Below are 23,637 nucleotides of genomic sequence, written 5' to 3'. Positions count from 1 at the left end.
CTTTCGGTTTATGGTGAAAAGTGTGAGACTTGAAAAAACATGCACCTTCTGTCTGACATTAAGAATAAATGCGGGGAACAGTTGCTTTATTTTGAAAGACGAATCACCCAACTTCCGCCTACCCTCTTGACTTGATGCTGTTGTGGTTAACACGGAGGTCTGGAGACAAAGCAGGCGGATAAACCGCTGCACATGGAGGCACCTTCCACTAGATGGAGCTGTTGTGTTTGTGTTTCCACACTGAACAACAGACGGAGCCAGAGGCCTGCTCCAGCCTGCAGGTTGTCAAGATAATTCACCCTCACCATGTGGGCATATCTCAGGTTTGTTTAACTTTCATTGTGCATCATTTTGTGCCTGTGTTGCATATTGCATACATTTATACGGAAGAGTACCATTTAGGCAAATGTGTTCTTACACTTGAATTTCAACCTCTAACTACGGAAGAGGATTAGGGCCACTGAAAAAAATAAAAATAAAAAATAAAAAAAAGATTTGGGGGGGGTAAGAATTCTGACTTTTTTCTCAGAATTCTGACTTTTTTCCTCAGAATTCTGAGAAAAAAAGTCAGAATTCTGATTAAACTCAGAATTCTGAGGAAAAAGTCAGAATTCTGACTTTTTTCTCAGAATTCTGACTTTTTTCTCAGAATTCTGACTTTTTTCTCAGAATTCTGAGATTAAACTCAGAATTCTGTGGGATGAAATAATATGTACAACAGTTTCAGGGGTTACATTTAAGCAAATGTGTTCTTACACTTGAATTTCAACCTCTAACCCCTGAAACTGCTGTACATATTATTTCATCCCACTGTCAGAAGTGCAGAATACAATCCCATGTTACCAGGCTGTCACTCTGTGGTCCTGGAGGAGTTTTTCACTATATGGGGCAATATATCTGTATTTCGGCCCATCTTACATTGAGGGCATTTTAGCAGACACTTTTGTGCAGAGCAACTTACAGTAATTCATACATTCAGTCACTGATGACCGTGGTTGCCATGCAAAGTGTTGACCAGCTCATCAGGAGGAGTTTGGGGTTCAGTATCCCCCCCACAGGGGAACTGAACCAGCGACACTGGCTCGACCCCTGACCCACAGCCTCCGCTTAGACCAAAAACATGGGATTTCCCATGTGCCCTATAGGGGGCAATGCCTCATTATAAAAACTTAAAGGTGCAGTCTGTAGTTTTGGTGAAGAATCAGAAGAGAAAGATCTTCATTGACTGATTTTTTTTTTAATGCCTAAACACAATAAATAAACAAACTCTCTTTGTTTTCACAACCTAATAAACAGAATGTACAACTGACCTTAGAGGACAACACAGTTTCATGCTGTTTCAACCCTGCCACCTTTCTAGCTTCATACAGTGTTCTGAGGACCTTATTTTCCTTTGGAGGAGCTTGTTTATTCACTTATGGAAAAAACCTATTGAACACATTTCTGAGTTCATCAGAATCAGAATCAGTATTCCTTTATCGTCCCACAAATGGGGAAATTTGTTTGTTAATTAATAATTAATAATAATTAATATGCTACTGGGAGCAGTGCTGATTGTAGAGTCTGGATGTTGTAATTTTAATTTGTGAAATTAAATTGAGAAATAATTTCTTCTCCAAAAACTACATAGTGCCCTCAAAGGTCCAAGTAGGACTTTGAATGTGTCACTTGTAATGCAACATATTTAGATTTTTGTACATCTCAGAAAAAAAGCTCTGGGTGAAGTCTGGTTTCTATTTTAGAAACAATTGCTGTTTTTATTTTAGAACAAGGAATACGTTAATTCAAGCGCCTTATTTTTCTTTTTTTTATTATTAGTTATTGAATGTGGTGTTATCTTATACCGGTAAATGTGTGCAAATTAATCTTCTTTGAATTTGAGTTGGATTCAGTGTAACATGCTGAATAGCAGTTTGCCTCTGACTCAGGTTTTCACACACATCACACATCGCTGCAGCTTGTACAAGGAAGTCGGTTGCTCTTCTTCGAGCAATCAGAAACTGGAACACGGGTACATTTTTCTTTATAAGGCCATATTAGCAGAGCTGCCTCCTCACTTGTGATCTCTACTGACCCCTAAAACTATCAGCAGAGTCGACCTTCAGTCGTGCGGAGACATTACGTATGTTGTTCCTCAAACCTGCAATGTCTCTTGTGAAAGCACTTTTGAAGTTTTTGCAGCTTCGTTGATACTGAAACATGTTAAACTTGATCACTTACTATGTAATGGAATTTTCATAAAAAATCTTAAGGATGAATTGAACACTGAATCCACATGTCCTGTTGCTGAACACTGATACATCCATTGTCTTCATGTAATTTGCTGCGGTCTCGTTCGGGACTCTGATTTTAAAAGAGATTCTGAGTCTCAGTGGGAATATTACTGGAAAATAAAGGCTAAACAAAAAGAATCTATAACTTATGTGACAACTGCTTCTGATTTCATTTGACAACACGGCTGATTGAATATTTTAATAAACACATGCATGATCAGTTTCAAAATGAAAGAAAGAGGAAGCGGGGAAGCATCTAAGTGATTTTACACTATCAAGAACTGACTTGACTACTCCAACACTGACTGTGCTCTCTGATTTTGAATTTCTTCTTCAAACATGAACGACAGCATGCCATCTTTCCAGTACAACACCGTCAGTGTGTAGCTCCAGACTAAACTTCTTTTGCATTTGCCTTAATCGTGAGATTTGCATTGAGGTGGCGGCTGCATGTTGCGCCGGACGAAAGCATTAGTGAGCACTTGAGATGCTGATGAATATGTAAACAGGACACTATATTTTATCTCCAAAATATTTATTATTTTTTAAAAAAAGGTTTTGCTTTTACACAATATTGAATGAGTCACGCTCTCTTATTTCCCGTTTCGCTGGACACAGTTCACTTTTGAAACACGCAGCTCACAGAACAGCTGCAAATGGATCAGGAAAAAAAAAAAAAGACAGTCAAAATGAGACATTCAACATTCATAGCTTTTCAACATATATACAAATGTTTTCATTGTTTAGTAAGACGAAACTACAAATTATCTGAGGGTAGCATAACATTTACTGAGAGTCAGGATGTGAGACAAGGATCTGGCTAGAAGCCAGCGGCTACATCTTAGCTGCTGAACAAGCTTTTCTGGAAATATGAAGAAATCTATGTTTCACAAGATTTGACCTATAGATGGCAAAAAGCAATATGTTTTCATTAAGAGGTTGCATGATGGCGTCAGCATGTGGCATTCTGTTTTAACACATGCACCACCACACACACCACCACCACCGCCCACTTAAGGACTTAAAAGAAACAACAGTGAACTGAGTTAGAAGCTGCAGCACCAACATTAACATTTTAAAGCACCAGTGGTTAAATACATCATCCTGCTGAGAACGTTGTGTCTGGGGATGCACGATATGGATTTTTTTCAAGCCGATTCTGACGGCCGATACCAATAAAATAATATCGATAATATCACATTTTTGGATTTTTAAAAGAATTTGTGAGCTTGACTTGATATTCCATAGCTCTGGTAATATCTATCATGTAAACTGAACCCTTGTGGAGCAGGTAGCGCCAACTGCAGCCGTGGTGTCTGAAACCATAAAAAATGCGTCCACACCTGTGACAACATGTTTGGCTCTCATGTCTACACTCAGACTCACAGACTTCGAGGCTCCTTCCCGGTGAGTCTGCTACGACTGAGGGCTGTCGGGCTCCCTTGCAGACATTTTGAGCCATTTATCGCCACTTTCTGTGAATCTGCATTTCTGCAGAATTTGCTTGAGGGCATTACCCACCATTCATAGCATTGTAATGTTAAAGGGAAAGCCCAGATGATGGTGCTCTCGAGAATCTGAATATTTTCTTTTAAGCATTTCCTCCTGGATGCTCAAGAAGAGTCATAAGCTTTTGGAATATGAAAGCTTCTTCCCTGAAACCTCCGACTGAAGAGGTTCCATTTATGTATAGATTGCGTATGTTTAAGTAATATACTTGTATATATTGTCCTGTCTTTAATTTTTTTATTATTACATATTTCAAAATGCAAATATAAAAGAGCTAAGGCCTTTCTACACAAGAACAGCAGTTCTACGGCAAAGCGCGACTACAACTTGCACTTTCTTCTTCCTCTTCTGTGTTTATCCAACTTTACAAGGTGTATACCGCCACCTACTGTATCGGAGCCTCTAGCTGCAGCTTTAATTAATAGCGTGTAATGTAAATTTCCCAATCGTGCATCCCTAGTTTAGTCTTAATTAAACTGATTTTCTTTTAGGCCTTTCTTGCTAAATCTTTCTCACAGCCGCACTCATTTCTTCCTCTTCATTCTCGTCTCCCTGAGCAGTTTCACACCATGACAGAATAGGACGTGTGTTCGCTCTCTGCAGAGCTGAAGGAGCCTGTGGTCCTGCTGATCCTCCTCCTGCTGCTGCCCCATCCCTCCCCTCCCAGCAGTCCCCTCTGTCCCAGCAGCCCCTTGCACATTCTAACCAGCTCCCTCCTGAACTTCACCCCGACGAAGCCGTACAGGACGGGGTTCAGGGCGCAGTGCGACAGCCCCACGCTCTCGGTGACCACGTGGCCGATGTCCACCACGCGGCCAAACTGGCAACCTCCAGTCACCAGGCCCAGCTTCTCCAGACTGTCCGCCAGCTGGAAGCCGTTGAACGGCGCCCAGCAGATGACAAACACGGACACTAAGGAGATGATGAGGCGGAGGGACTTGCGCTTTTGGCGGCGGGTGGCGTTGCACAGGGACCTGAAGATGCGGATGTAGCAGTAGAGCATGATCAGCAGGGGGAGCACGAAACCCAGAACCACGCTGACGAGCTGCAGCCCCAGCAGCCACTGCGTGGAGTTCTCGGTGAACCACATCTGGCACAGGTGCGCCGAGTGACCGCCCACGGGGCTCGGCTCCACCACCTGTTTGAACGTGATGTCCACCACGCTCAGGCCCAGGCAGCACACCCAGATGACGGCGCACGCAATCTGGGCGTGGCAGGTGTTGCGCTTCCAGCTGGAGCTGACGGCGTGGACGATGGCCAGGTACCGGTCGAAGCTGATGCAGGCCAGGAAGAGGATCCCGCTGTAGCGGTTCAGGGAGAAGAGGGCGCCGGAGAGCTTGCACACGGCCACGCCGAACACCCACTCGTGAGCCCACTGCACGGCGAACAGCGGCAGGGTGAAGGCCAGCAGGAGGTCAGAGATGGCCAGGTGGAGGAGGAAGGTGTCCGTCAGGGAGAAGGCGCAGGCCCCACCGTACTGTGAGTTCCGGTAGCGTCGGATCACGCAGAGCACCAGCACGTTGCCCACGACGGCCAGGACGAACACCAGGCTGAACACAACCGGAGAGTAGGTCTGCGCAAAGCTGTAGATGTCCTCCTGAGAGCACGGTTTGGCATGAACCCCGCTGGTGCCGTCGAGAAAAGTGTAATTGTCATACTCAACTCCATAGTCCTGCTGACGAGAGAGATGGGTTATTTAAGAAAAACAAACAAACAAACAAACAAAAACCAACAACAACTGTATATTACAGCATTCACAGACTCTGTTATCTGGAGACCAATGTGTTATTTAAATCCTCTCAATCCTCGAACAGAGCACATTTTATACAGGAAGATGTGCTTCAGTATTCTATTTTATCACAGTTGTGACACTCTAAACATAGAAAGAGATGTGCAGAGGAAGAAGTCTCAGTTAGCTTTGTAAGAATATCCACTCACCCAGTATCCATAATCGTCTGGGGTTGGGGTCACTTCATCCATATTTCTTCTTCTCCTTCTTCTTCTTCTTTTTTTTTTTCAATCAAGGTGGCAGCAGAACACCTGAAACCCACCAGCAGTCAAGACAATCACACTGGAAACATGCTCCTCGCATATGCATCCACTCCTCCAGATGAAAGAAAGAAGAAGTTGTATTTTCAGGAACTGAATCTATGCAGATTTTTAGACTGCTGCAAACAGAGCTATAGTGGGAACAGATGACTGTCAGGGAAATTGTGACATTTTCTTCTTTAAAAACGTGCTTACAGGCACCTATGACGCTCCTTCAGACAGACAGACAGACAGACAGACAGACAGTGCATGACTGGTGTGCTGTATATGGAAACATATATTCTGTCGTCTGGGTAATGCACCCACATCTTCCCCAGATCCACGCTAACTTTTATCCAATAATATTAATTTAGTTTTAGTTAGTTTTTTTTTTGTTGTTGTTTTCTTTTAAATATCATGACTTCAAAAGGGAACACAGTTGTATGGGAATTGACTTTCAAAACAAGCCCACACAAACAGAGGAGAAGTGAAAGTGCCTGATGGACAGAAATGTGGCATTTTCTCCACTATGTTGTTCTTTATTTTCTTGTTTTGACAGATTAAGCATAAAACCCCAGACTATATTGTAGAAACTTGTGGTAAAAAACAAACTTTGAGGCATATTTCCATTTACAAAAAACAAAAAACAAAATACAAATATATACTATAGTACTCCAGCACCTTTGCAAAGCTTTGTTCAAGTGAGGTTGAGGTCTTTTTATGTAAAGACGCCTAATGAAACAAATTACTTCACAATGAATGAATGAATCGAGAGAACACGACTTACTTTCCCTCTGAGAGTCTTGTAACGATGATAGCGTGCAAACTGATGTGCCTGATAAAGGATGTACTGAATACTATATGTGATTGGGGCGGGGGGGGAGACTATGGCAGGAAATGAATTCACTTGCTCATCTGTGTGGTTTAAAGTATCACACTCTTTGGACAAACTGATACTTAAATGGCACCTGCAGGAATGCACCATGTAGTAAAAATGAACCGGGTAAAATCATGACAGCGATGTGACTCCATCCTGCAGATGCCTGACACAGGCGAACATTAATTCAAGTAGAGACGACGACCTGCAACTGAAATTCTGTCAGCATTGCTCTTTTGTTTACCACGAAAGTTTGCAGGGGGGGTTTAGGGTGCTAGGTTGGTGGTTGGTGGATAACCCGCAGGGGATGAGTCACAGACACACTTTATTCCATCCTGCCACACATTAGACCAGAGAGAGACACAGGATGGACAGAGTGTGATGTGCAAAGTCCCCTTTCAACACAACTCTATGGTTTCTGTAAAATGAATTAAAAAAAAAATAAAAATGATCTGTGTTAAATGTGTGAGGAACTGAACACTCTTGCGGTTCCTTCTGTCTTGTCCAAGGGTCTTCTTGAAAACTCTGCTGTTGCGCAACGCCAGCAATGATTTGCTTCCTTCCGCCACACACACCACAAGAAAATAATGTTAAAGTTAGTTATATGTACTGAATGTCGGCATGTAACCTGATGAGGAACGCAAAGCAGACAGTTCCTGCTCTTCTGGCTTCTCTAGGCTGCCTATTTAAGAAAAAAAAAAAAAACCCCACAACATTTGTCTGGTGCCATAACAACACACTGCCATGCGTCACATTAAAAAATAAAAAAAAATTGGATCAGGACGCACCAACAGAGGCCAGAGTCTGATATCTGTGAGTTAAAAAAAAATCTAGTAAAGACATATCTAGTCAGCCTCTGCCACCTGTGTATGAACTGATGTAAGTCGCTTTGGACAAAAATGTCTGCTAAATGTAAATGTGTAAACATCAATGCAGTTGCTTTTATATGGTTACTTTTCTTTTTACACTCTTTCAGATGCATTTGAAATCTGTCGCTATTTGTTTGTTTTTGCTCCTTGTTTTAATTCTATTTCTTGATGACTTATTTTAAGGCATTTCTATGTCTCTGTAAAGCACTTTGCCTCGCCTGGACTCTGGATGGTGAGATATGAACTTGCCTGGCCTCGTCAGCTCCCTCTTGTGGGCAAACAATGTAACGACACTGTTTCTGAGTACTTCAGACTGTCTGGCCTTTATTTCTTGTTACTTATTGGTCACACAGTGATGGAATGTTACCAAGTACAAATTTGAATCACTTGTGCTTTATGTGAGAATATCCATTTTTTTGTAATTACAGTATCCTTACTTACAATAACTACATCGATTTGACAACTTTACCTACTAGTTACTCTGCTGGTTGCATGCTCCATCAGAGCCAAAGTACTGCACTTGTAAATGAATGTACTTTAAAAAAAAAAAAAAAAAATCAGAAATCTATTTTAAAAAAAAAACAACAACAAATGATTCTGTCCTGGAGCTGATTCCAACACCGTTTGGCCCGTAGTGTCACATTCTTAAATGTATCCAATATCAGATAGTTTATGATTTCAAGCACTGTTTGTAGGGGTGAGTTTTACCAAATTTCAGCACAATAATTATGTTTTTTACTTTATACAACACTGCTGCTGACACACCTTTATGCATTTATCTGCATCAAGCTGAAACCTGCCAATATATCAACCTGGCTAATCTATCGGTCGAGACACTGTATCTGTGAAACTTTAACCTTCTAATCAGCGGGCTTAATAACACGTTGTTCAAAAGCTGTTTTCCAAAGAAAGTGTTACCTTTCAGTCAACTGAGAAATTCCAATCTAATTGGAACTATGCTCAACTTACTCAGATAATGGAAAAGCTCTTATTAGGGGTTACAGTTTTCCAGATTTCAACCGTGCCCTGTTTAGAAACCTGATCAAAAAAAAATGCACAACCCTGTACATAAGCTGTCCTTTAGGGGGTTTTGAAATTATAGATGCAGGGACAGAGTCACGGCAGAACACAACAATGATGTTATCTGTCTTGTCTTGGCAGGCGTTTTTTGTATTCTGAGTTTGGTTTAAAATCCGACTGCAGTTTGTAATATCAAACTTGGACCACGGTTTAAAGACACACCTCAGTAACCTACTTAGAGGTGCCTCTTGATCTCCATGTATCAGGTTAAAAACGTTTCCGAACTCTCTTCCTGTCTAAAATGAGTTCCTGTGTGATATCAGAAAATGTACTGTCTGATAAAATCGAGTAGTGACTACGCCTGTCATTTCTGTCACCACAGTCTCATCATTATTCCCATTTATAAACAATATATAATGAGCTCATGTATCACATATATGATATTAAACATAAATCACCCATTTAACAATAGCTTAGATATTACATAACAACCCTTTATAATAATGGTTTACTTCAGGGATTACAAATTAACGTTGATAAAATACAGAAATTACTGTACAGAAGTGTCATTCCACCAAATCAGGAAATAGTTTGTGTTTATTATGTTCAACGGGTCAAGCATGACTAACAAGAACTAAAGTGTGGCGGTTATAGACATTTGAAGAAACTCCCTCAAAGCGGTCTTGAGACACTCCTTTCACAATATGCAACATCACAGTGACCTTTGATCTTAGGCCACCAAAATGTAATCGACTCATTCTGCGGTGTATATGTCTGAGGCGGATAAAAACTACAAGAGTAACGTGAATAAATACAAACCACCACTGCTCATGAAAATATATCTGATGTGACTGATGTGTTAATGTTTAGCTCTGTTGCTAACTTCCCTATCCTGGAAGTAGCAAGAAAGCAACAAAGGTCAAGTCATTTTTAGACATTGTAATGCAGAATTCCTACATATTATGTCCTTAAATGTTATTTAGTTGTATCTATCAGTTTATTTCATTTAATTATCCCTACATTATCCTCACACGTGTTGTGAACTGGTCACCATGTGAACATCAGGACACACAAATTCAAGTATGTACCAGTGTCAACAGATATATTTCAGTCCAAGAGTACAAAACCTTTTTGACATCAGCTTGGGTTTGCTCTTAAGGGCCAGGGCTCATTCTTGACTCATTTTTTTCTCCATTCATTGAGTCGGGCCCACAGTGTGTACACACACCACACCTACCAATATCCACTATATGCTTACTTTGTTCTTCAGTTACTATACCGTGATAAAGCTCTCGCCATGTTAGGTGCACCCTTTTGAAAGGAGTTAAACACCCCTAAAGTAAACATTTTAGTTTCGTCTTTACAATGCCGATTGTTTGCCATTTCATATCAGCATAAAAACTGGGCTCCAGCGTACCACTGATGTCACACTGGGTATAAGAGCTGTGGTCCTGCCCTTGCCCTCCTGTTTGTGGAATCAGCCTGTGACCGTCTCCAACATCAGACCACCTTTTTTCAGCTGCCACACACAAACATCTGAAGGTGAGACCTAGTGAGCTAAGATACAGCGTTTCATATTACAGAATCATGACAAAGTACAATTCCCTGGTAACTGAGACAGATCATAGAAATTAACCAATGTGATCGGTTCTTCCTGCTTATATTTCTTTTCCTGTGCCTGAAGCAATGGCGTTCCAGTCAAATGTGATCAGCTCGCAGCCTCAGGTCTCCGTCACACAGTACACCGTCTCCTCCACCGCAATGTCAGACTGGAGTTCAAATGTGTGCGACTGCTGCGACGACTGTGGCATTTGTAAGTGTTTTTACGTGTGTTTGAGGAAGCAAGCAGAGCTCAGCCGACAGCTTGAAGTGAATTTAACAACGTGTATTTTGCCTGCAGGTCTTTGTGCATCGTTCGTCCCATGTATCCTGGCCTGTAAGGTGGCTCAGGACAACGGGGACAGCTGCTGCGTGCCCTTCCTTCCTGGTGCCATGATTGCTTTAAGGACGAGCATGCGCGGCAGATACCACATTGGTGTAAGTGTCCTAAAGTTGTCTCAACACTGGTTAGAGCAGAAACGCAATAAAGCCGATTTTGTATTGAAAATAGTGTGATATTTTGTGGTTATCTGGGAAATGCAGAGACCAGGTGTTTGACCATGGGTCTTTAAACAGTATTGACATTCTTTTTCCTGTGCTTGTGCCTCTTCCCAGGGCTCCGTGTGTGACGACTGGGTAGTCATGGCCTGCCTGCCTTTGTGTGGACTGTGCCAGATGGCACGGGAGCAGAAGATGAGAGGATAAACGGAAGGAATGCTGAATCTAATTTTCAAATAACAAGGAAGGAGAATTTGCATTGTTTGGCCCGAACACCATTTCTGTTTCACATTCAGATTTGAAATTTAATGGCATGACCATAGTTAAGTACTTTTTGCCAAAGGATGGAGATCAAGATTTACAATGTAAGAATAGGAGCCTGATAATCAGACTGGATTGCTGTTTCGCTTCACTTTATTATTCTTTAATATTATAGCCTATTATATACTACTACAACTAAATATTCTTAAAAATTCAAAATGTGAGAAGCAATTCAGAGACTTGAAACCAGGCTGAATGATTCAGATGGCGGAAAGTAAGACATATTTCAAAAGGCACTGAAGTGTTACACTGAAACTACTGTCTTTAATAGTAAATTAAATACTGACTCACTGCGATGGGAATGTCTTTAAACAACAAACCAGTGAAGACACGAAGACTTAAATGCTCATATTTACAGCGAGAGTAACTTTTCCTTTAAATTAAATAAAAAACACGATAGTTATTTTTACATTACATAGGACTGTAATTATACCTGAACCCTGCTCTTCTTGCATGCACTGTCAGTCAGTAATGTTTATCATGTATTCATCTAGTATTCTGTCATAGGAGTATTTATTTATGTCCAATTAACTAATGTATATTCATTCAAGCAACAGTATTTCAATAAAGACTCTTGGATTTACCATGCGTTGTTTTGGGGGTTTTTTTTCACAACCTACTCGCAGCCACTGAATATAAAAGGAAATGAATAGGCTTGTTCCATCTTCCTCTTTCTGAGTTAATGTGTATCTAGGATACAAGATGTACCCTGCAGCCGACGCTGTCTGAGGAGGCACGGTGTCGTGAATGACCATGAAATTCATTTGAACAGGTAAGGCTGTCACAACAAAATAATGTTGTCAACTGAATATTAACTGCAAAATATATATTATCATATTTAACAGGAACTGTAGTTTTATGAGCAGACCAGTGTCAGAGAGACTGTGTGAAAGATTTTATGAAAATGACTTCTCACAGGGCATGCATTGTTATTTTCCAGTTTTCAAATTAAAAATACCTGGATTATGTTGAAATGTATGAAATGAAAGAATGCTTCTGAAATATAACATTAAACGATATGTTGCGGAAGTCTCCCTCACTGTGCCAGTGTCGCTATTACTCAAGCAGCAGGGATTACCTCATAATGTCACTATAATTTTGGCGTCTACACTTCTGTTTTTCTAACTAGCTCAACCCATTTCGTGGCATGTTTTTAACAAGACAAGGAAAATCATTGCAGTGCAGGAGTAGAAATGTACATGACAAAAAGACTCAAAATGAATAACATTAAATTTAACAGAAACAGTCATGTACAGTATGTATTCTCAGGCAGACTGTTTGTATATACATGTGCAATGTCTGTCATTTTAAGTGGTGAATGATTTGAGTCTTAGTGGATTCGGGGGTACTGGGTGCTGTGGTGTTGAACAGTCCGTTGGCTGATGGTATGAAAGAGCCCCCTGCATGCTCTTTGAGGCATGTGGATTTAATCTACCGAAACAAAATGTAACATGAGTGCAGAGTAAAAAAAGGATATGAAAACATCGCAAGAGGAACTCAGTTATCCCACTTCATGATTCAGATTTCTCGGGAGACAAAACTTCCTCAGGATTACGGGATGCTTTGACCTGAAACTAATATGCAAACCTGGTGAAACCTGGTTTAGTTCTGGCAACACTACTATAGAAAACAGGACCAGTTTAATTTAAGTCTTGTTTTAAAGCATTTCATAAACAAATAAAAACATTTTTAAAAAAAAATTTAAAAATGATTCTGAAAAATTGGCTTTATTTGATAAAAGTTTAAACATTTATTTTTTTTCCCCAAGTAGTGCTTAGGGTTGTATAGAGTGGATTTGCAGTATATGTATTGGTCTATCAAATACATGTTGCGCGATATGCACCGACATTAAAACTCTGCAGATAAAGATGCCCAGGGTATTTCAAAATCATTAAATTATTTTTGAAAATTAACTGTTTCTGGACACTTATCTTACTTTGAACTTGCAATTTATTGTTAAAAATGGCAAAAATATGCTCTCTCCATTAAATTTCTTTGTGTTTCATGACCACATTTTGAGAATCATTGAAAAAAATGTGTGTATATCGGCCAATTTATCAATACTGAAGTTTTTTTAGTTCCTATTATTAGCAAAGAGACAAAAGTCAATGTTAGAAATGTTTTTTAAAATTCTTCAAATGTTTTATATATCCATCTATGAATATCAATTCCACATATTATATATATCAAGTATGAAACCAGGACTCACGTGTACAGTATGAGTGCTGATATATTTATTGTGGTAGCATGTTTGCATTAGTTTAGTTCTGCTTAGAAAGTAGGAAGCCAGGTTTGAACTTTTGTGACTTCAAACATGTGATACATGAACAGTCCTGCTCTCTGTCCTCAGATTCAACTGATGAAAAACCCCGGGACCTTGTTAGCAGACATTTGCAGCATATGCAAATCAACAAATGACTCTAATGAATGAGATTTAAAGCACAGCTTCTCTGGGTGGCAACAAGAGAAAAATGGGGAGTCTACTTCATCTGTTGTTGTCAGTGACAGTCGCCCTTGGTGCTGTTGAACTGATCAGTGGCTACAGCTTTCAAAACTGCATCGAAGTGCCATTCTCCCGTGGAAAAAGTTTCAACTGCATTCGTCGAAAGAGCAAGATCATGAAGAATCTAATAGACGACCTGCCTGAAACTGCCATCAATCTCACCATCACTCTTAATCCGGTGTGGCACATTCCCAGTAACAGCTTTGTCAAACTACCAAACCTTCAAAACCTCAGAATAGATCACAATAATTTGACGACCATCGACCAGTTTGCTTTCCAAAAACTGAATCATCTCAAGTCTCTCAATATGTCCGTTAACAAAGTATCAGAGCTCCACCCTTCTGTGTTTCAGGACCTGCGCAACCTCACCTCTCTCTTTCTGACAAACAACAGTCTAAAGCAGCTCCCTGAGGGCATTTTCTCCAACGTTCTCAATCTCAGGACTTTAATCCTGAGGCAAAATGCACTGACGAATTTCTCCAGGATTGCTGAGTCTGTGTCACATCTGAAACACCTGACCATGCTAGATCTTTGCTTTAACAGTTTGACTTCTCTTCACTCAAACGCGTCACTACCCAAATCCCTCACTAAGTTATACGTATGCCGGAATAATCTGCTTACGTTGGGATGTAAACATTCGTTTCTGAGGTTCATTCAGGTGCTGGATTTTTCATACAATTCTAGGCTCCCTGCAAAGGCTTTTCAAGGTGTGGATTTAAGACGTATCAACTATCTGCGTTTGCGTTCGAGTGTCAAGATATTAGAGTTTTTAAACATCAGCAATGTTCCCGTAAATCATGTTGATTTCTCAGGCACAAGTCTAAACAATGACACCCTACTCAAGGAGCTATGTAGATTGTTGAAAAAGGCAAAGTGGATTAAAGATTTGAATCTGGATAGTAACGGGATAAGGAATCTAACATTTTACACACTGCACTACTGTCCTGAAATCACAAGGGGTCTGAATCTATCGCGCAACAACCTGAAAAGCCTAGATTGTCTCACATTTCTCAAGAAGCACAGACATATAAACGGCGTCACCGCAGAGCATAACCATCTTACCTCCCTCCCATCCTGTGGAAAAAATAAGGGTTATTTCAAAGATCTGGAAGATCTGAGCTATCGTTACAACCGCATCCTCTCAGTCAACTCTTATGCTTTCTGTCATACACCAAATCTCAAGATGCTAAAACTCAACATAAACACGATTGCATTTCTCCATCGTAAAGCTCTCAAAGGGCTAAAAAAGCTTGAGACACTTCGCCTGGACAACAACCTCTTATCAGACTTGTACAATAACACCTTTGAAGATCTTTTCAACCTGCAAACTCTTAACCTGCGCAACAATCGCATTGCTGTCATTTTTAATGGGACCTTCTTCAGTCTCAGGAATCTGACTATACTTGACCTAGGAGGTAACAAGATCACTCATATTGAACCATCTGGCCTTGAGGGACTGAAAAGTCTGTCCAAATTCTATCTAGATGGAAACAATTTCAAGCAGATTGACACTTCTCTCCATAGTGTATTTCAAGACACACTAACAACGCTGGATTTACAACGCAATCAGATTCGCTTCCTCAAAGAGGATGTTTCCTATTCACCATTTATGAATCTCAGCCAACTCAGTGATCTTAAATTGGATGGGCAGCAACCTTATGGCCTCTATATTTTACCCCGCAATTTATTCCGTGGGCTCCACTCACTGAAATCTCTGTATCTCACCAACAATGAGATCTCTTATCTTTCTCCTGATGTCTTTGATGATCTGACAGGCTTAAAATTCCTCACACTGGATAACTGCTGTCTTGGGGTGGCACAACTACAACCAGGAGTCTTTAAAAATCTAAGAAATGTGACCAAATTGGTTTTAGAAAACATGAGAATGCAGAACTTTTCGGAAGATGTTTTTAGGAATCTCACACAGTTAAGCCAACTGCAGCTCAACCACAATGCGATACAGAGCATTACTGTCGATGCACTAGACAGTTTGCATAAACTCAGTTACCTTGACATGCGTGGTTCTTCTTTGAGCTGCACTTGCAAGAACACCTTGCTGCAAAACTGGACATTGAATAACACAAAGGTTCAGGTGGTCTATCTCTACAATCTGTCGTGTCCACATGATCCAAAACAAAAATTCTACAACTTTCATACCAATGTTTGTTACATAGATCTAGGCGAGTACCTGTTCCTTAGCACAGCACTTGTGAACTTTCTGTTTACAGTCATTACCTTACTTTATGTCAAACTCTACTGGAAAATGAAGTACAGTTACTATGTTTTTTGCTCTTGGTTTGGTGAGAAGTGGCGCAGACTCAGAGAGGAGGAGGAAAATTGCAAATATGATGCATTTGTTTCCTATAATTCCTCTGATGAACAGTGGATCATGGACCAGTTGCTGCCCAACCTGGAGGGAAATGGATCATCTTTCAAACTTTGCCTGCATCACAGGGACTTCGAGCCAGGACGTTATATTGTGGACAACATCGTCTCTGCTGTTTACGGCAGCCGTAAGACTATTTGTGTGGTAAGCAGGAATTTCTTAAGAAGTGAATGGTGTTCTCTGGAAATCCAACTGGCCAGCTACAGATTGTTCGATGAGCTCCGGGACGTTCTTCTGCTGGTGTTTCTGGAGCCAATCTCTGAGAGACAGCTGTCGTCCTATCACCGCATGAGGAAAGTGATGTTGAAAAAGACTTATCTGCAGTGGCCTGGCCCAGACTGCACTGACCCAACGCAGGCCCAAGAACTGTTTTGGAATCAGCTTCGTAGGGCAATAAGAACAGGGAGCACACTCGAAACTGAAGACAATTACATGAGTGAAGGTCATGCAACTGAGAGCAGTGAAACTGAACATTGTGAGACTTATACATCAGATGAAAACTTCTACCTGCTACCTTAAAGAAATGTAACATTTTATATGCCTTGGTATGGTAAATATTGTACTATCATACTCTCTGCCCTCGGAATGGGTCATGACAATATGATGTAAATTTGTAGTGTGATGCCATGTAAGAATTATAAGGTCATTTATACGAGCATGAATCAAATGTAATTTAATATCTTATGCTCAGTTTAATTGTATATTTAGTGATGCTTGATATTTTATCTCTATTGCACAATTGTACAAGTGTGTTTCCTTGCATTTAAATGTAGCCCAAATACACAACAAAAGATCAAACAGCTTTCACAATTGCACTTACTTACTACTAAAAATTCTTGGTTTGTAAAGAATTTCTCATTATAGCACCTGTGTTAATGAAGATACCATACTTGTTAATATACAGTTCTGACTATCAAAAAAAATGCTCCAAGTGCAAACAATACATAATTGTGTGTTTCTATATGTCAGCAGAAATGGGACAAAATCATAAATGTTAACTGTTGAGGCAGTTTTAACTATTGCTTTTCAAAAGGAATTCTGAGAAAGCCCGAGCACAATATTACATATTTGTATGTGTAAATGACTGATACAGAAAATAGTTTTGGAATCGGTTCAGTTAATTGCCTGACCTGAAAGCCTCTAAACTGTAATTTTATGATTATAAAACTTCATCCAGAGTCCACAGAAAATAAATAAAATTCATTCTTGCTTAATCTTTCCGCTGCCCAAAATATAACCAACTCTGGTTTAGTCAAAATAAACCTGCAATTCACAGCATTAGATTTGAAATTATTCTGACTCTACATGCTATTCTCACACTTCCACCGCTAGTTTCTCTTCTAGCTTTGTGAATTAAAAGGGTTTGTTTGGACCAAATTGGTGATTGTTGGAACAGTGGAAAGACGAATCAACATTGCTGGATATTGAGTTTTATTTTGTTTCTGTCAACTCTGATTTGAAGTGTGTTTGATGATAATAACATTGTTTCTGCAAATGGAATCTGGTGGTCTGGTGGTCTGATGAAGCAGCTGTACCTGGTTAGACAAACAAGGACTGTCAGTGGCAAAAACAAACACTTTTAGTTGACGCATTTTGAGGGTCAATGTTGGCCTTAAAGAATATGTTGCAGCCATTAGGTCTATGTTGTTACAGCTGAGGAGATCTCATTAACCGATTCCAAAACTTTTTAAAAACCTATTAGACATTTCCACACCAAAATATGTAAACATATTTCCAAACAAAGTTTTAAAATAGCAGAACTGCACTTTAGTATAGTGTTTTCAATAAAAATATGGGCACATGACACATGTCTTTGCTAACTGTGAAGAAAAAGTCTTTATGCTGTGAATTAAGAGTATTGTATTTTTAGCCAAAGACATGTTCACACATTAGTACAGTCTCATAGGAGGGAAGGACCAGTGCTCAGGGCTTGGCAAAAAAGAAAGGGGAGGTGCTGGGTCTCTTTCAAGCATGTGCGACGGGGGGTAATGCATCATATCAGTGTGGTGGAACCTGAGTGGAGGGCAAGCTGGAGCGTGACTGAATCGGCTGAGAGGCTGGAAGTGGTTGAGCTGTTGAGGATGGTAAGTTTGGGCAGAGAAGGAGGGAGCAAAACAGTACTGGTCAGTTTCAGATGGCCCTTGGTCCGGGGGAAAGTACACTCGGTTTGCTAAACGTCTATCTTGCAGCTGTGCTTGATAAGCTGTGCTCCCTGCAACTGCTCTGGTGTGGTTCATAAAGCTGTTTTCAACTGACCCAAACATAACAGTTTCTTCGGGCTTCGGCCTGTAGAATCTGTCTTCCCAGCACTGAGATGCTGAGGCTTTTCCTCCCCAGCATGAGGTGGAGGAGGGAGCAAACAAATGATCAGTGGTTGAAACTCCAGAGGGCTCAAAGTCCGTGCAGAACTGAGGAGAGGGAGAAGGTCTGAGGATATCATTCAAAAGGTCAACAGAAGTCTCCGCAGGGCTTGTCAACCACTTGCCAGTCTTCACATGAAAACCAGAACACAGAGTAATGGAATGTTAAATCATCTATGGTTTATTGAAGGAACAAGTGGCCAAATCTGAAATTAACTTTAAGCTACAACAAGGAACGTACATTTTTTTGGTTGAATCTACTGGCCCCATTTATGTAACAAAGTGGACCTAGGTGTGAAACAAAGTAAACTTTGTTTCAATGCTGTACCTTCTTTGTAGCTACTTTCCTCAGACCGTGAGACTCCTCAATTCATCCTCAGAACCTTATTTTATGATTCATCCAACCCGGATATCCAACCCAGTGACAACCCAGTGGCATTAAGAGTAACTATAAGTATCAAACAGAAATAGCCAATCTTATTGCTGATGTTTTTGTTGTCTTATGTCATATAGAGGGATCAGTACTAAATTTAGGCAGTTACAAGTTCCTTGTTGTACATCTATGTAAGAGAGTAGCGGAGTAAACTTGACTTCTTACCTGTCTCAGGTTGTGGTGTAGCTGTGGACTGGAACTCCAGTTAAAATGCCTACTTCTCGTCTGTTTGAAAGATGTGGTTTTGTGCTTGTCATACCATGGCTGACTACCATTGTTTGCTTGAAATGCTGTTGGGAATGCATCTAAAAAGAAGGATATATAACTTAACACCTGCCCACAAACTGAGATGTATGCAGTGCTTACTACTGCTTTTATGAAAACAAGAAATTTACTATATGAATCCATGTAGCTTTGGTCAGCTGTCAAAAGCCACTTTAAAGGACAAGTTCACCATTTTTAAAGTAATTTAAAATCATCAGCTTGAGACCTCACTGGTCTTAACCGGTACACCACGCATTTTTACCTGAAAAGACACTCATTATCTGTAGAGTGCAGCGTTAATTTACTGCTACTGAAGACAGAATATTTCCTACTGTTTCTGCAACACATTGAAAGTATTCAACAGTCGATCAGTTTGAAATATGTCAGAGTCGTTTTATACATCTGTGGAAATATTAATCCTACAAAAAGTAAACAAATCCTCTGCCATCATTGTGTCGAACAACTCTCCTCACTCTGTACCCTGGACTGGCACTGAAGAGCAGATCAGTTTGTAACTGTAATGTATGTCATCTGATTAAGTATTGGTTAAAAAAGCAGAACAATGGAAAGTAATATTATAATAGATGTAAGGCCGAACACTCTCTACCACTTAATGTACATGAAAACATTATTCCTTCTGTTCACACAGGTCATTAGTGGAAATGTGAGCATTGGGAGCATAGTTCCGAGCACTGGAAAAAAAACAATTTCCCCCCGGGGATTAAGTATTCTGAATCTGAATTAAGAGATCCCTTCCCTTGTGCTTTAAATGTGCTGTAAGTAATGACAGACAAAATGCACAGTCCTTGTTTTGTGCAAATTGTATTCCAAATGAAAAAATCTTTAAATGACCAGTGTGAACCGGAGAAATGATGACAGTGAGAAATACCTGTTTCAGTGCTCTAATAGGCACCTGACTATTGTTTGAGGACAGACTTCAAAAACTGTGAGACTATCCCTTAAGGCCCCCACACACCGCCCAGATGTCCAACTGCCTTCGTCCGACCACTCTGTTGCCTCTTGTCTGACCTGTTCGGCACAAAAGTTGCATTGAACACACTGCTTCGACGTGCTGCCAGCTCCACAGTAGCATGTACATTCTGCGCTTGCGCGAGATGCAATAAGCAGGTGGCTCTAGTGTTAACAATGCTGGACTAGAGGTTTATGCACACAACTCTCTTTACTTTCGATCAAAACGAATTTCAGACAAAAACAGCTGCATACTAAACATCCAGCGAGGCATTACCAAATGAACACAGATGAATTCATCCTGAATGGACACAATAACAGCTAGTCTCATGCCAGTACTCCAAAACATGAAAACAAGCTGATTCGCTAGAACTCCGCCAATCAGAGAATTCAATGGCTCAGACGTCCGACAGCCAACCTCCTCAGACTTCGCATGCTGAATCGGAGCCAACAACGTCCAAGCGGCTCCGAAAGCTTCCAACGCAGCTGAACACACCGAACATATTTGTTCCCAACCTCGTCCAAGTCTCTCCAAACGCTTCAGACATCCAACAGTCGGGCCGGTTTGTTCCTGCCTTAAAGTCACCGTGATAGCACCTATGGCACTGATCTTTGTACTTTGCAGCAGGCCCAATTTCTGTTTGTATCGTGTATGCACATGAGGACGTCATTGACAGCTGGTGGTGATAATACGCAAATATAAAAGCAGTAATGCTCAACAGTATTGAAGAAGACAGCCAGCTAGTTAACCCAGGTTTAAACAATGAATGTGCCTACCTGTGGGAAAAAGCTCATCTTCATCTACAATGGTTGGCTCCTGATCCTGGACCTCCTTTGTGGGAGTACCACCAAAGCTGAGACATCGCTGCACCTTGAGGAGGTTTTCCTTAAGATGGGGTCCATGCCTCTCCTGTAGAGCTTTCAGCAGCACCTCCCTGCACTCTGCCACCAGGCTTCTCCCTCTCAGAAGAGGGAACTGCAGACAGTCACACAAACTTGCTGCCACTGCACTGACAGATTTAAATACACTGTCTGGATCGAGTCTTTGGTGCTGTATGTCGAAGCTTTCGGCAGTGGGGGAGCTGGAAAGCTGAACTGGGCTTTGGTGGACATGATGAGCTTGTATTTGGTGGGCAGGAGACTCACAGTTCTTCGGCGTTTGCACCAGAGTTGAAAACGTATGTCCCTCTTCCTTCATGTTCAGGGCAGTCACATTTTCTGTGCTAATGGTGGGAGCCAACGGTTTACATGAGTTGATGGTTTTAAAACTTCCAGATGAAATCTCAAGTTGTTGTTGTGGTCTCTGCCCTGGTGTAAGATCTGATCCCTGACTGAAATTCTTCTCTTTCTCCAGGGAAGCATCACAGGCCTTCATTGCAGGGCCTGCTTTATTTTCAAATGTCATAATCTCACCAGTATCAGCACCCAACAAATCATGAGTGGAAAGAGCAGAGGGAATGTGAGATTTTGAAGGTGGGCATGAATCTTTCTTCTGCTCACTTAACAGGCGTTCAATGTCGATAGATTTCACTTCGTGGTTGAATAAGCCTTGGTGTCCTATCAGTCGACTGTCTGTGATAATACTGGGCTCCTGTGAAGTAGGGACAACATTTGGACGACTATAAGAGCTACTATGGCAGCAGTTATGATGATGCGCTATGTCTGTGCTGGTTTGGCAATGACAGTGATGGTGATGGGATTTGAACTTTGAGGCTTCTTTCCCACCACCTCTCATCTGACTTCTCTCCTTACGGCTCTTCAGTCGCTTCATTTTGTGGTGCCCATCTGTCGTACTATGAAGGTTGAAACATTTGCTGTCTGCAGTGGATATGCTCACTGGGTATTGTTTTTTATCTGTTGTTTTTAACTGCCTGTTGAAAACATTTAAGGTCTTTCCTTTGTCTGGTATAGTCCTGCAAATACGGCTCATATTGCACTGGATTCTGTAGAATATGATAACTCTGGTTAGTCGTATGTAAGAGAGATGTAGGAAACAGATAAAAGAGAGTTGGATAACATCTACAGCAGCCCTATTCAACCACTTCTTTAGTCGGGCTAAATCTTAAAAAGTGCAGTTCCTATGGGGGAGGCTTTTACACCCTCTACGTCTGACTTGTAAAACCTGTTAAAACAGGTTGCACTCTTTTCTTCTTCTCAGCGTTGTATATAGTTTTTTTTCGATTGTAGAGGAAACAATATATATGCAAATGTGCACAAGTAGGCTTTCTGACTGTCATAAATTCCCTCTGCTTAAAAAGCGTGGGATCAAACTTTTTAATGAAAAAAATGAGTATTTTGGTGCTTAGTAACAGATATAACTAATTAATGGGCCAATTAGCTGGTTAAATTGGCACTATGTAGTTCTGGAGAAGAAATTCAAACAAAAAAAATGCAAAAATATATAAATGTTTCCATACTTGAAAGACAAGCTGTTGTCAGAGGAAAATAAGGTCCCCTGAACACTGTTTGAAGCTAGAAAGGTGGCAGAGTCAGCAAAATATAAACAAAGTTGAACAGTAATGAAATTGTGTTATCCTTTAAGGGTCAGTTTGTTTATTCAGTCATAAAAAAGTTTGTTTATTTAATTTGTTTATGCATAACATTTTTTCTCCTCCAATTAGAATTCTTTTCCCAAAACTACATAATGCACCTTTAACAAAATGATCAAAGGGCCTGAATGAGATTATTTAAATGCCGCATTTGGGCCACGGGCCACCAGTTGAATAGGTCTGTGCTATAGGATGCTGTTGAACATCAATGACCTCAACTCTATGACTAGATTATCTAAATAAATAAATAAATAAATAAATACAAATACAGCATTTCAGTGGCAACGATTGAATCTAAAGGTCAGTCGTCTTGGCTTGCAGATTAACATACCGTGATGTTTTATCAGTGCATGCCAAATGTATTTTTCTTAATAGTTCAAGACAATTTGAACATTGAGAATTCATGCAATATTGTGCAAATCAGTGCAGTGGATACTTTAGCAGGGACAGACAATAGTTAAATGTACGCTGAAACACTCATTTTACATGACTATTATTTTGCTTATTTTATATTCACACAAAACTTAGTATCACAATATAGACGGTGGTCTGATTTACTTCTCAACTGATTGAAAACCACCCTTTCTACAGGTCCATTTTCACTATATATTCCACATCAAAAAGACAAAATATCAAAAATTATAAGTATAAAAAAATCCTAATTATTAAGCCAGGGCATCTGTATGTGCGCAATATCACACAGAAATTTTAAAACAAAACGGATATCTGCAAAATACTATACTGTATACTTGGATAACATCCTAAACAGATTCTTCTGATCTTTTAAACGATGAATGTCGCCTCAACTGACATTTGGATTCAGGTTTACTGGCTGTTGGCTAGCTTGTTAGGCTGTTAGCAAACAGGTGACCATAACGTCAACCACCAGGCGCACTTTAACTTGAAGCACACCTGTTTTGAATTGTTAAGCTGCAACTGCAACGAAACATGGTTACCAAGTTTAACTTTAAGCTCTTGTCATGCGAGACAAACTAAAGAAACACATTTAAACAAACCTCAAATCATTAATTATCAACTTCGCTCACCGAAATTGTCCGCAGTCGCGTCTTTGCTGCATGAAAAATGTGCCGTTGCTCGGCAACATGGCGCAGCCGTGATTCTCTGCGCAGCACCAACGTTCACGAACACCGCAGAGCAGGACGAATCCACTTACACAGA

General features: G+C 40.5%; 4 protein-coding genes across 8 annotated transcripts; 2 read left to right on the top strand and 2 right to left on the bottom strand.

Moving 5' to 3' along the window:
• The first annotated feature begins 6 nt into the window (after nucleotides 1-6).
• Nucleotides 7-11,569, top strand: cnfn (cornifelin). The gene is made up of 5 exons (XM_037075411.1): nucleotides 7-323; nucleotides 9,970-10,118; nucleotides 10,261-10,389; nucleotides 10,477-10,613; nucleotides 10,791-11,569. The coding sequence occupies exons 1-5, from the start codon at nucleotides 307-309 to the stop codon at nucleotides 10,878-10,880; spliced, it is 522 nt and encodes a 173-aa protein (XP_036931306.1). The 5' UTR covers nucleotides 7-306; the 3' UTR covers nucleotides 10,881-11,569.
• Nucleotides 4,010-5,863, bottom strand: cxcr3.2 (chemokine (C-X-C motif) receptor 3, tandem duplicate 2). Of its 2 annotated transcripts, none has more exons than XM_037075400.1 (2): nucleotides 5,721-5,863; nucleotides 4,010-5,457 (listed from the first exon to the last, which is right to left on the bottom strand). In XM_037075400.1, the coding sequence occupies exons 1-2, from the start codon at nucleotides 5,760-5,762 to the stop codon at nucleotides 4,345-4,347; spliced, it is 1,155 nt and encodes a 384-aa protein (XP_036931295.1). In that variant the 5' UTR covers nucleotides 5,763-5,863; the 3' UTR covers nucleotides 4,010-4,344. The 2 variants fall into 2 exon arrangements, with proteins under 2 accessions (XP_036931295.1, XP_036931296.1); XM_037075401.1 differs by having other exon boundaries at nucleotides 4,010-5,454; nucleotides 5,721-5,861.
• A 105-nt stretch (nucleotides 11,570-11,674) lies between the features above and the next one.
• Nucleotides 11,675-16,681, top strand: tlr21 (toll-like receptor 21). The gene is made up of 2 exons (XM_037075377.1): nucleotides 11,675-11,766; nucleotides 13,345-16,681. Exon 2 carries the CDS (start codon nucleotides 13,466-13,468, stop codon nucleotides 16,400-16,402), a length of 2,937 nt encoding a protein of 978 aa, XP_036931272.1. The 5' UTR covers nucleotides 11,675-11,766; nucleotides 13,345-13,465; the 3' UTR covers nucleotides 16,403-16,681.
• Nucleotides 16,553-23,611, bottom strand: si:dkey-250k15.4. 4 transcript variants are annotated; one of them, XM_037075382.1, is made up of 4 exons: nucleotides 23,505-23,611; nucleotides 20,687-21,852; nucleotides 18,842-18,981; nucleotides 16,553-17,418 (listed from the first exon to the last, which is right to left on the bottom strand). In XM_037075382.1, exons 1-4 carry the CDS (start codon nucleotides 23,561-23,563, stop codon nucleotides 17,329-17,331), a joined length of 1,455 nt encoding a protein of 484 aa, XP_036931277.1. In that variant the 5' UTR covers nucleotides 23,564-23,611; the 3' UTR covers nucleotides 16,553-17,328. The 4 variants fall into 4 exon arrangements, with proteins under 4 accessions (XP_036931277.1, XP_036931274.1, XP_036931276.1 ...); XM_037075379.1 differs by lacking the exon at nucleotides 16,553-17,418 and adding an exon at nucleotides 17,727-18,372 and having other exon boundaries at nucleotides 23,505-23,610; XM_037075381.1 differs by lacking the exon at nucleotides 16,553-17,418 and adding an exon at nucleotides 17,727-18,291 and having other exon boundaries at nucleotides 23,505-23,610.
• Nucleotides 23,612-23,637: the final 26 nt, after the last annotated feature.

Source organism: Acanthopagrus latus, chromosome 17, assembly GCF_904848185.1.
Source record: "Acanthopagrus latus isolate v.2019 chromosome 17, fAcaLat1.1, whole genome shotgun sequence".
NCBI lineage: Eukaryota > Metazoa > Chordata > Actinopteri > Spariformes > Sparidae > Acanthopagrus > Acanthopagrus latus.
Note: the sequence above shows the minus strand (reverse complement) of the source record. Positions and strands in the feature narration are given on the sequence as shown.

Excerpts from the sequence above, each read along its gene's own strand:
- cnfn (XM_037075411.1), top strand. Across the intron at positions 10,119-10,260 it reads CCACACACAAACATCTGAAG|CAATGGCGTTCCAGTCAAAT; the intron begins GTGAGACCTAGT and ends CTGTGCCTGAAG. Across the intron at positions 10,614-10,790 it reads GCGGCAGATACCACATTGGT|GGCTCCGTGTGTGACGACTG; the intron begins GTAAGTGTCCTA and ends GCCTCTTCCCAG.
- cxcr3.2 (XM_037075400.1), bottom strand. The coding sequence starts at position 5,762 with ATGGATGAAGTGACCCCAACCCCAGACGATTATGGATACTGG. Across the intron at positions 5,458-5,720 it reads CAGACGATTATGGATACTGG|CAGGACTATGGAGTTGAGTA; the intron begins GTGAGTGGATAT and ends CTCTCTCGTCAG.
- tlr21 (XM_037075377.1), top strand. The coding sequence starts at position 13,466 with ATGGGGAGTCTACTTCATCTGTTGTTGTCAGTGACAGTCGCCCTTGGT.
- si:dkey-250k15.4 (XM_037075379.1), bottom strand. The coding sequence starts at position 23,563 with ATGTTGCCGAGCAACGGCACATTTTTCATGCAGCAAAGACGCGACTGC. Across the intron at positions 18,982-20,686 it reads AGATGAGCTTTTTCCCACAG|ATGCATTCCCAACAGCATTT; the intron begins GTAGGCACATTC and ends CCTTCTTTTTAG. Across the intron at positions 18,373-18,841 it reads TACACCACAACCTGAGACAG|ACTGGCAAGTGGTTGACAAG; the intron begins GTAAGAAGTCAA and ends TTTCATGTGAAG.